Source organism: Lonchura striata, chromosome 5 (assembly GCF_046129695.1).
Source record: "Lonchura striata isolate bLonStr1 chromosome 5, bLonStr1.mat, whole genome shotgun sequence".
NCBI lineage: Eukaryota > Metazoa > Chordata > Aves > Passeriformes > Estrildidae > Lonchura > Lonchura striata.
Window position 1 is genome coordinate 58,688,167 of NC_134607.1, and position 12,531 is coordinate 58,700,697.

At 42.1% G+C, this 12,531-nt stretch overlaps 1 protein-coding gene across 1 annotated transcript in view; it reads right to left on the minus strand.

Moving 5' to 3' along the window:
- Positions 1 to 3,931: 3,931 nt before the first annotated feature.
- SLC2A13 (solute carrier family 2 member 13) overlaps positions 3,932 to 12,531 on the minus strand; it is a 140,264-nt gene continuing 131,664 nt past the window's right edge. The window contains exons 8-10 of the mRNA XM_021539109.3: positions 11,747 to 11,868; positions 11,474 to 11,626; positions 3,932 to 10,321 (exon numbers count right to left, since the gene is read on the minus strand). Of these exons, the coding sequence (XP_021394784.2) occupies positions 10,095 to 10,321; positions 11,474 to 11,626; positions 11,747 to 11,868 (502 nt within the window). The 3' untranslated portion in view covers positions 3,932 to 10,094. The remainder of the gene's footprint in view (positions 10,322 to 11,473; positions 11,627 to 11,746; positions 11,869 to 12,531) is intronic.

The window sequence follows — 12,531 nt, forward strand, 5'->3', positions numbered from 1 at the left end:
CCTGCTCCACCTCCTTAGAGCACAACTCCTGCCTCTCTTGCCTCTCCTCACCCACATTTCTGTGCAGCAATGAAGAGCAGCAGTGTTTCGCCCCAACACCAGCTTGCTTGTCTGTGCACAGCCACAGAGCTCCTCCAGCAGCCCTGCAGCCTTGGGCTGCACTGACTACAGGCACTCATCACTCTCCCACCAGGAACTGTGAGGGTCCCAATGCCCCCAGTATCCCTGTGAATCCCACTAGCCACAAGAAAGCTTGGCATAGAGAGAATACAAAAGCCAGCTCATCTGGTACCAGGCTGGGGGTAGCAGTTAGCCTTCACCCAGCTTACAAAAACTTTGCTTGCTCTTGACTTTTTTCCCATCATTTTTAGCAGCCCATGAGAGGAGAGCAGTAGGGACACCAGCTCCAGCTTAGTTCCAAAGCTTCACGGGGCATCTACCTCTCCCTCAGCCCCCTCAGCCTACCTCCAGGTTATGAATACCTCCAACCAGGGAGAGCACAGGAGAAGCCATACAGCATGAGACTGACTGACTGCAGTCACATCTTGTGACAAACCAGTGACAGGGCACACTGATCAGACATCCTGGACAATGAAGGAGCTCACTGGGAGCAGTCAGACAGTTCTGATGCCATCTCACCCTGAATATATTAGAACAAGTACCAATTTCATGGCAATGCTTATTCCAAGGCACCACTTCCCAGTGGGGACCTGGCCACCTACTGCAGGCTACAACTGCCACTTTAGGGATGGGGAAGTCATCTGGCACTCGCAGGACAGCTCCTTACATGACTGCCAACAGCCTCCCCTTTGCAACTACAGCTATGCTGAGTGACCCTGAGTGAAGGCTTCAGGTGGAAAATCTGTATGTGTGATTTGGTGACAGCTGGATGGGGACATGGGGTCTTACCAGCCTCAGCTGTACAAATGGTTTTGAGAAGGAAAAGCTGTGGGGATGGGAAGGCTGAAAATGCCACATGTTAAGGAGAAGAGCAGGATGTGCCAGAAGAGCAGGGCTTGGCACACCCTGTTCCTGTGCCTTGCCGCCATGCATGAACTGGATGCAGCTGGAAACAGAGAGCTGGCCATGAAAATGGGGACTAATTCTCTGTATATATGCAATTTTGATAGATTAGGCAATTAACAAAGTGCACTGCAGCACTCAAGAAGTGTAAAAAAAAATTTAAAAATTAAGACTAAGCCTATGAATCTGAGTCCTGGGAAAAAAAAAACCTTGTTTTTTTGAGAGAAATTTAGATCTTGAATTAGCTGCCTTCTCAGCCCAGTGATGCCTCCTGACTTTGCCCTCCTCTACCCAGGACAGCTTGACACTGTCCCCTGACATCACACAGTGGTGTGGCAGAGATGCTATGTCCCCACACTCACACTTCACTAACCATCCTCCATACCTTATGTCCTACTTCCTTCCCCCAGCCTCTGCTCAGGATTTGCTTTGTGTTTTTTCCTGCTCATGTTGCCCTAGCAACCTGATCCAGTCTCCATTCCACAAATCACCTTGATTATGAAGTTTAGCTAATCCAGCCCCCTCTGCCCTCAAACTGTTCAGATACATCTCAAACTGCCTCCCTGATGGGCCCCCAAACTCTCACTGTTCTTTCAGGCAGGGATCTTCCCCACTTCTCCAGCCCCCTTTCTCCACCTTTAATGATATGTAACTAACTCTCTTTCCAGTGGGGATGGACATGTGATTCACTGCTTTTGTGAAAGTAGGGGGCCTTTGTTTTCCCTTCTCACACCTGAGCCCCCTCAAGGGATGCGCTCCCTTGGCATCAGTGCACTGCAGCTTCTATGCTCTTCACACTGAGCATAAATCCTGCATCTTTGTAAGGATCTGTGTATTCTCATCTTCTGAAGAATGATCCACAGAACAGGGCTGCTTTGGAAGCCTTTCATTTCCCTGCCCTTTTCTGCCTGCAATAAAAGGCACCTAAGCCTCCCGTGTGGTGTCGCTGTTAGTGTTTTACAAGACTGTGCGCAGGTCATTTTGATGTGTGCTTCTCTTTCTTCCTTCACAAAATACATCTTACTGCTCCGTGTATGACCCCCTGCTTTTCTGTTTGGCATTAAGGATTCTATCTGAGCTTTCATGGGATATCACAGCACTCAAAATCAGAGTGTGCTAGCTAAGGCAAAGGTTTCACACATCAGAAAAACAGATGGATCCTTGTATCCTTCTGAAACCCAGATCCTGACATCTCCTATAAAAGTATCCAACCAAATTAAACTCATACCGCCCTCCAGATTTTTCTGTCAAAATCAAGATGCAGGGAATATTCCTGGTAATTCTGAAGTTAGCTCTCAAAAGGCAAAAGCTTTCTCAACTTCAGGTCTATGCAGACCTTCTCAATCACACACACACACACACGCTGGTATGGGGTAGGTAACACATTAAACCAGGGAGTGAAAACCTGCCCTGGAGACCAGCTAACAAACAGCTCCAGGATGAGACTGTGGAAGTGCTGATGGCAAGTGTGTGTGACTGGTTCCCACAGAGTTCAGCTGGTTTCTTGATGGGCTGAATGTGTTAGACTGTCCATCAGGAGAAGAGCTGAGATGTCATTCATTTTGGGTCAAGTGGAAGTGAAACTGCAGCAGCTGAAGTGCCCGAGTATATTTTGCAGGGGAAGTATGTGGATGAGGGGTAAACTGAGTGACAGCAGCTCAGGGGACAACTGGCAGCAGGTCTCTTCAACCAGCCCAGAGCAACTCAGCAGGTGACCACTGAGATTAGAGAAAAAGGACTTTTTTTTAAGCTTTCCTTTAAGTTCCCCACTTACTTCCCACAAACTGTAGGAGCCTTGAAAGAAGCACTTTGTGCCTTGCACAAAGCAAAGGCCACACAGCACTCTATGGGTGACTTTAGTTCAGATGGAGCATCACCCAGACCTGATCCTGAAAATGCTCACAAAGATTTAGAGCAACTACTGTAACTGCCTGCAGTTCAGTTCTACACAAGGGAAAATGCATTTGGCAAAAATCAATCCATCAGTAGTTGCTTTGTAATAGTAGTTGGAGCATAGAGAAATGGTAGAAGGCAAAAAATGGAGTGTTTAACAACAGTGCCACCAGATTTTCATTGTCCCACAAAGCTGCCATGTAGTTTTGGTGACAAGTAATATGAACTGCAGTCACTCATCACCTTTATAAGCACTATCAGCCAGAAACCTAGAAACAGAAGCTGCCAGTGCACAGTGCTGAGCTGCCTCACTCCCCTCTTGGAGATATACACTACCACAGATACAGAATTGCCAGGCTTCTGCCCATTGGCTGTGATCTCTCTGCAACTTGGACCAAAAGGCTTCAGCTCTGTCAGAGCCAGCTCTGGATCTCACCAGAATTCAATTGTGGTACCTGTGGTGGGTGGATGTAACAGAACCATCTTCCATTTGTTCTTGTGGGTGCAATTCCTGTCACCCTGGGGTGTGCAACCAGGGCAGCCCCAGCACAGCACACAGTCATGGTCATGCTGCTTTTTTCAAGCTGATTCCAGCAATTTTCTTAATAAAACACACAGAATTAGGACACACAGAATTCCCCATTAGGAAACACCAACTCCTGCTCTTTTCCCAGTCCATAATCAAGACTGATAGTACAAATTGCTGTAAGGAAACCAGTCTGTTTGGGCAGAGGACATTGCAAACTCATGGTGGCACACTGGGACAGTTGGCAGCTCTGCATAGCTGCATTCAGCTCTTCACACAAATCCTCCAGAAAGGAAGGGACACTTACCTGGTATCACAGAACCATTCTCTGATTTGAAAAACACATTAAGAGCATATTCAAAGCTGTTCTTACCCTTCCCTTATTTCAGGAAAGCCCATGGCCTATCTGAGCTCATTTTTCTGAGCAATGCGAAGCTGTCACTCCAAAAGGTGACCCAAATACTCAAACAAATGAAATCTTGAGAAAAATTCTGTAATTAAGTATCTCACTTTTTATTTTGTTCATTTACACTTCTGGCACTGACAATTCTTTGAAGATATTTATTTTTAAGTAAAGACCAAACTTCATTAAAGCAATCATAAGTCAATTAAATCATTTTACATCACTTAAGTTTCAGAAAATGTACAACACTTTCATACATTATAGGCTTGACCGGTTGGAAATGGAAATGGCACATTTTCGATGTGGTTAAGAAATTACTTGGACAACCCCAGCAAATTGTTTTACCAAAACTGTTTTGTACTGCATACCATAACCCATGCCCAGGGATTACAGTGTGCCTGATGGCACCATGTGCACATTATTCAGCATGGAATTATTACTATCAACTTGGTCCCTAATCACGTGTCAAATATTCTAGATGGCATCTGTCACACAAAGATCTGGTTAACCGTTTTGTAGAGGAGTGAGATTCACAAAGGAAAGCAGAGACATGACCCGTGCCACTTCCCAGTGACGTCCCGGACCAGCAGGACACTGAGCACATGAAGAATATCAAGCACATGAATAATCCCACCAGTTTCACAGGGACTGTTGGAACACTTGAAACCAAGCAGATGGCAGGCGTGCACGAGGCAGGGCCCGCAGTGTAACGCAGCATTCCAGCACCATGAAACCACCTCGTTTCTCACCTGCTGAGGATCCATGAAGCTTCTCCTGCAGAAGTCACAATGATGGTCATACATTCAGTCCTCTCCAAAGTCTGTGTAATGTTTAAGGCAGCAAGAGAAATTTGCCTTTATTTTATCACTTCAGAAACAGATGGTTCCTTTTGAAATAGGTGGACAATATTCATCATTCATCAGTATGCTCCTTATTTATATAAATGTCATGAAAGGCCAAAGCAAATTCTGAGAAACATTTTCTCAACAAAATCAAGGAGAGTAACTGAACTGGAGTTGAAGCTTTAAAATTACATGTGCCAGATCATTCACATGTAACATACTGTCTAGGGACAATGTGAAAAAGCAGGGATTTAGATGAAGTCTGTATTGTGGAGGCCTGACTCTTGCCAAACTTCCCCTGGCATGAGTGAGCTCTACTGAAGCCAACGAGTGAGCACCTCTGATGAGAGATGTAAGATTAAAAACATGCCACTGGTTCACACTAACAGGTCATTGTGGCTAAAGTATATTCTCATATACAGAACTCTGCAACACTATTAACACCCATTTACAAAACACTACAGTGATGGTTATTGGCACATAAAAAACTCCTTCTCTATATGAAAACATACACAAAATAGATAAGAACTGCCTTTTTTTTCAGACTTTTAAAATCTATATATAGTTGTCTTTGAGGAATTTTAACCCCCAGTATCACAAACAACAATATTTCTTTAACAATGTTCACCTAGAATTTTACTGTGCTGACATTTGAAACACTGCCACAATCTAGACCACTGTGGATTATGCTTAACTGTACTGTACACAAGGTGATGAAGATTGATAGAAAACCACTAAGATTTTTGCACAAAAGTATGACTTGTTAAAATCCAGAGAACAATTGAGTCACTTTATAGGCAGCAGCTACATGTAAGCTGTAAATGTTACCCGCAATAAAAACACATTTTGCCATAAAGCACATATTGTGGCATTATCTGCTTCTGGCCTGGTACACAAAGCTTGATTTTCCTCCCAGTGCAGAGGAATGGGTTTGGTTATCTTAATTCTTTCAGAAAAAAAGTGCACACATATCTTACTCTTTAAAGTGCTTTGCAGAATCATCTCTTCTGCCTTGATTTCTACCCCAAGATCATTCTCTTCTGTAAAGATTCTGCCTCTTCTGCAGTAGTGATGTTCAGCCAACAAAGCCAACAATGCAAGTAAAATTTCAAAATGACCATGTTAGAAAAACATCACCAAGAAGTAGAAAGCTGGGTAAAAAGTGGAGAAGTACAGGGTCTGTCTTTTCCTTGCCCACTGAATGCCTGTGGGACTGCACCCAATACTCCCACCACCTAAGGCAAGACCCTTGCTTAGGGCCTGTAGCAGCCCCTGAAGGTCAAAACTTCTCCCTATTAATGGCAAAAGAGATTTCAACAAGGAAAAACGTACAACTTTGCCAACTCCACTGGCATGTCCTCACCTACACACAGGCATGGGAGAGCAACACTAGAGTGCTTCTTCCCCTGACAGCCCCTCCATTCCTATCCACAGTACAAGGAAAGTCCCTCTCTCCATCATCCTCACCCCACAAGGGAGACAAGTCAGAGGCTGTTCCTGCTGGCTACAATACCCATCTCTACTGAAACTTGACTTTGTGGTGCTTCCGATGCATCATTTCCTTCTTCTGCCCTCCCAACCCTAACTCATACACAAATGAAATGCAGCACTATCAACCCATCCAAAAACAAGCTAGTGGTGGAACAATGGTCCTTTGTGATTTATCCCTTCTTGCCCCACATTTCTGCCAGCGTTGTCGCAGTACCTCCCAAGGAAATGCCTACAAGAGTGACTGATCCAAGGTGCCCACACAGCAATGAAACTCCAGCCTTCAAAATGACTCCTGGGCCTTGCTTTGACTTTATCTATTTTCAAAACAGGTTTGGTTTTCTTGTTAAAAGATTATTTTGATCAACAAAGTGACAAGGGGAAGAATAAAGTGCCAAATTATCTCAAATTACTCAGCATGATGAGCAAACTACTGCATGCAAATTAACATCAATTAAATTTAAAAATATTAAAATTGCATCAGGACTTGTTTCTTTTATAGCTGGTGTTGGCTCACAACATGTAGAGTCGGTGGATAATTCAGAATTAAAATATCTCAAATTGTTGTGTATAATCAATATGCCCAACTCTACCAGCAGCATTACTCTAACATTCCTGATGCAGAGAATACCTGAATTGTGTGCAATCCTTGCGAAGAAACAATTTCACATCTTCTGCAAAGAGCTTTCAACAAAAGAATATTGTGCTTAGACATATTATTTATGCTACTTCATAAATGAAATTCTTGTAATAAGAAATTATTCAGTTACACTGTATTTTTATTATTTTATCTGGAATGTTACTAAGTCTACCTTTAGCAGAAATCTCTTCAAACTGAAAATACTCATAAATATAAAAAATATTTGCAAAATAAAAACATATTTCTAACTTTCTTAATAAATTCTAAATTTTCACAAATTCTAAAAATAAAACCCTAACAGCATAAGATTAATTTGAAGTATCTGATCTGATTTTTAAATACTCATGACGCTTGGTACTATGTTCAGTGTTTGTAAGGTATGGAATGCTTTCTTGGTGTGGAGAAACCCTAAAAGGAAGACTTAAACCCTGCTCTCTGTAGGTATAGAACAGGGAGGGACAATATAGAAGCCAATGTATTTTGTACTCTCATGTCCAGTAGCAGTGAGGAATAAAATGCATCTTTCAATCATTATTCCTATGCACAGGACCAAGCACCCTGTCTTGGGAGAAAGGACGGGATACAAACCTTCAGAAAAGCGTTTTCAGTAAGACTGAACCTGCGTGAGAAAATGAGCCCAGTGCTGTAGGCGACTGAGCGCCCCTTTGGGAAAGTCCACGAAACAAGGCTGGCAGAGAGAGATGATCTTCTGCTGCTAAAAAGCCCCAGCACTGCCTGCAAAACAGAAGAGGCTGCTGACCTCATGCCAGTGACCTTCCCAGTGACCTTCCTTCAGTTATGCCCAATCCCTGCAGCTTCCCTCGCCCTGTGGGACAAGTGAGGTCAGCGCTGGCATGGGGCTGGCGCTGGGACATCAGCTCCCACCTTGCTCCCGCTCCAGACACACCAAGCAAGGGAATGCTCAGAGGTGTGAAGGTGAGTGTGGGCTTGTGCTTTTTGGAGCCATCAGAACCCTAAGTCCCCATCCCCTGAAGCCAGAAAGTTCTCACTTAAACCATTTAAACTGTGTAAGCACAGATTGGCTGTTACACACCTATTCACACACTCCTCTCATAACAAAACTGCTTCCAGTTTGGGTCTTCAAACACAATTTTTTGGTTTTGGAAAAAAGTTAATTTCTCCATGAAACAATTTTATTCTTCTCTGTGCCAAGTATCTCTTTTTCTCATTTCAGGTACTGCACCTTCAGTGAAGGCTTCAGGGAGGTGACAGCCAAAGGGAGACATCCCGCAGCAGGGGCATTTGTAGAGAGGTCTAAGGACCTCAGCATTTGCAATAGATGGATCTGGAGAAATCAGCATTTTCTACAGCTGGTGCTTTCAAGCATAAAAACATTGTGCGCTTAAAAGGCAGGCAAGATGGAAGGCATGAGAATCCAGCCCTCTCACTGCACAGAAGACGTTCAAGGTCGAGCTGCTCTTTGCAAAGATCAATTTGAAATTCCCTCTGTCTATTATGTTTTTCCCTTTTAGCCCCAGTCAAGTCACAGAAGGATTCCTTAAAATGTTTTCTTTCCAAAAATATTTCTCTGATTAACAAAAAAGAAAAAAGAAAATAAACCAAAATACAACCAATCCCTGAAGGTCAATAATTGGAGATAAGAACTCCCCCCATAGAAGATAACATAATGCCAGAGTTCTTTACAACAACAAAACCTCGTGTTATCCAATAAAAATAATTTAGTAACAAATGTCCAGGCTTGGTTTTGATAGCAATCCAGCATTACAAATATTTTTTCAACCCAAGAAAAACCCACAAACCAAATCTATAAAAGCTAATGAACCTAATGACTTCTTTAATCTTTACACAAGGAAAAATAAATGTATTTTTTACCAAATAAATGGGCATCAGCCCACAGGCAGAGGAATTTTCCCACATTCTTTCATGAAGCAAATGTTTCAAAGATAAGAATTTGAATTGTTGATACTTTCAAACTCATACCTTTGGAGACTTAAAGCAGCGAGGACAGGACAAAGAAAAAACAAAGAATATTTTTATGTAGCTGCATAAAATTCAATTTGCCAAGGCAAGTAATCATAGCAAGTGAATAAAATACCATTCATATTTTCATTACCATGCTAAAGGCAGCCAAGTTAGTTTTGTGCCTGACATTTTCTTGACAAGTTTGCAATGCTTCAGTAAGGCAATTAATATGAGATGCAGGCTTCTGCCCATGGCTAATATTTCTCTTTAGATCCAGCAAGACACCAATTGACTGAGGAAATTTGAAGAAAAATGTGCTGGGAGTCATTTACTCGGCACATACGGAGATAAACTGAAGGCAATAATTATTCACAAGCAAAAGGCGCAGGAGGGATGACCACTGTGCATTTAGCAGCACAAACCCTCTCCCCTTCTTCTCTTTCTTTTAGATAATGGTATTTTTGTGTTCAAAACTAGGCACAAACCAGTATGTTCATATGCTAAAAAGGAAAAAAAAAAAAATTTTTTTAAGCCAAAGCCTCTATGTTGTACCTAGCAATACGTAGCAGTGCATTTGTACGCGTGGCCATGTACTGAGCTCTGTTTTCCTGCTGTCAGTAATTAAATTTGGCCATTTTTCTCACAAACATAAACTCCCAACTGCAGCGTGTACCCTGGTGTAGCACAGACACACACCACCCTAGTGAACCCCCAGCCAGGTGAGTACGGCTCTCTACTTGCTGTCTCAAATAAATAATGGAAGTTCTCTCTCTTTGGGTAAATTTGGGAAATATCCCTCTAATGGATACAGCAGGTCTTTGTATTTATTTTCATGATCAGTTAAACCTTTTAAATGGTTACTGTTATAGCAGCTTATGCATTCATCCTTTTTTATACTGCACAGCAGAGCTTCTTCCATGGCTCCTACAGGATGGGGATCCAACAGCTGTCAGCTGCTTTCTCATCAGCCACTTGATTATTTTAGGTTTTGTCAGTATTGGAGATAAGGACAGCCTCTGACCATCCAGGATAGCCTTCTGTATTCATCTGGTACAGTGCACCCTACTAAACATCTGGGGATAGAGCAGTGTCACACACACTTGGTAAAGTCACATAATTGTGGAATTCAATCTCTTTTGGAAGCCATTGCTTTCAGTTATCAAGAAAATGCTAGCATGTTGAATTTCCTCCCAAATGGAGCATTTTGAACATGAAGGCATTTTAAAATACACAGTAAAAAGGAGAACCAGACCAGAAGCAGGGCAGTGAGGTCATCAGAGAGCTGCTTTTCCCCCAGAAGGCTTTTAAATGATTAAATACATCAGCAGCTGAAAATTATTCCACATCAGAAGCATCATTGTCAGAAAGATGGTAATTACTTCCCTTCACCCGAATATACTCGATATACCTCCCTTCATCAGAATCTGACATACCACATGTACATAGCTTGTTTTCAAACAAAGATTCAATTTCCTCCAGTTTTTTCCCTTTAGTCTCAGGAAGGCAGCCATAGATGAAAACCAGTCCCAAGACAGCAAATCCTGCGTAGAGGAAGAAGGCTCCTGCAATGTAAAACCATTGTCACAGTCAGTTACAGAGGTTCCCATCCCTCCTCTGTGCCAGAGCTGGGGGAGTGACAGGAGCAGCAGGGCTGTGGCTTCAACAGAGAGTGTGAAAGCAAAGGCTGGAGTGGCAGGGTTACAACAATGAGCTGTGGGGCTGGGGGTGTAGGAGAAGGACTCTTTACTGCCTCATTCCTCACCAAAGAGGAAATTCCAAATTGACAAAGGCAATTCCAATTCATGTGAAAAATAATACACATCCTTTCTGGGCAAGTAATTCTGCTCTTAAAATAAACAGCAATTAGACAATCACATGTCCAAATAAAAAAAAAAAAAAACAAAAAACCCCAAAAAAACAGATGTGAAAGGAAAGAGCTTTCTTGGTTTGTCTTGACAGTGAAGGACACATTAAGACAAGTCCTCAAAATGAAAAGCTCTAGCAAAAGAAATGAGTTAGGATTAAAATAATGTTTGTGACTTTTACACCTAATTATTATTTAAACTGCTTTGTGGTGACAATTAATACTGAGAAAGAGCTTGTCGCTGCCCACAGTCCACCATACCTAGAGGGGCAGAGCAGGTAGCAAAGTACCAGCAAACCTTTACCTAGTGTTGCTACACTGATGACTCAAAGGAATAACAAGTAGAGTTAAAAGGCTCTGCACTAGTAAGGATGCGAAGGTCGTATCAGCTCCCTGGCAGATTAATGTGATTTAAATTACTTGTACTGGAGTGGCTGTGCAGTAACCTGACAAACTCCACAGGGTCCCACAGACAGCAGTTTATCAACAGCTGTATTTCTGCAAGTACCATCTGATACTGGCCTTAGATGTCACCATAAAGTGAAAAACTGCAGATGCTGTCACCTTAAGTGGGAGTCAGCATTATTTTACTAAATCACAAGTGTTTTTTATCCAGCTTCTCTGTTTTAATCAGCTGTCTCCGTTATCAGTTAAGGACAAAAATAAATGCTTCTTATGAAATCCAGACTAAACTCTATGATCCAAGCAGATCTCTAGTCTTAGGAAACCACAGTGGGTTGAGAACACTGCTTTGACACTTCATAGCAAAACCAGTGGAGGGACCCAGAATCCAGAGAAAATCTCAGTGCCAGTGGCAGTACTGCACATGTGGACACGAACTGTTACTTACCATAGTATGTCAGATATTCAGCTGTATGCAGAAATGTCAGTGACACGAGCACATTGAAAACCCAGTTGACTCCAGAAGAACAAGCATTTCCTGTACTTCTAGCCCAAAGTGGATAAATTTCAGAATTGACAGTCCAGGGCATAGGACCCATCCCTAGGAATTAGGAATAAAAATATCAATCCAACTTTAATGGCTGGACTCAAAAAGAAATTTAACATGTAATTTCACTATTTGACATTTTAAACCTTTATGCAAAAACAATTATTTTCTTACCAGGTGCAAAGAAAACCAAATACAAAATAAGGCCCAGAAGTGCTGTCCAAGAATACGGAGTGGGGCAGAAATTGTATGCCCAAAATAAATCTTCCTTTTTGAATACGGTTTCGTTTGAACACCTGAAAATCAACAAAACTCCTTTTTATTAACGAATTTTCAGGGCACTAGTTGACATTACTATATAAACATGGCAAGTAATGTCTTAACAGAAGCTGGCTAATATACATGTAAGATTAAAAAAACTTTAATCCCTGTAAATTTATCAAGGTCCTTGAGCAAAGTTCTACACTCAGAAACGTGTTTTTTTCTCAAGCCTGGTGTTAGGAAGAGTAACCAGAACATCTCTGAATTTAAACACTTGCCTTTCATTTACAGATCTCCTTCAAACAACCAGTTGCTACTACAGAAATGGTGATCCCAAAGCCATCAAGACCAATTCACAGGAATATCACACAGTGCAAAACCAGCTGCAGCAGCAGGACTTTGAGATAAAGATGTTGCACACCAGGATTTAAGTTTAGATGGAAGTTAGTCCTTGCATCACTGCTGAACCAACTACATGTGGCACACTTCAGGTGTAGTCAGCAATGTCAGTGGAGTGTTCCAAGGTCAAGTGCAATTATAAAGAAAAGAAGAGCTAATTTTCCTTCCTACACAGTGAAATGGTTTAGGAGAAGGTTGTGCTTGTAATTAGCTACTGAAAGAAAATATGTCTCTATTCCAAGGACCGTGTGGTAATTCCGTATTTCAAGGAATCAGTATAAGATCAGGTATTTCCCTCT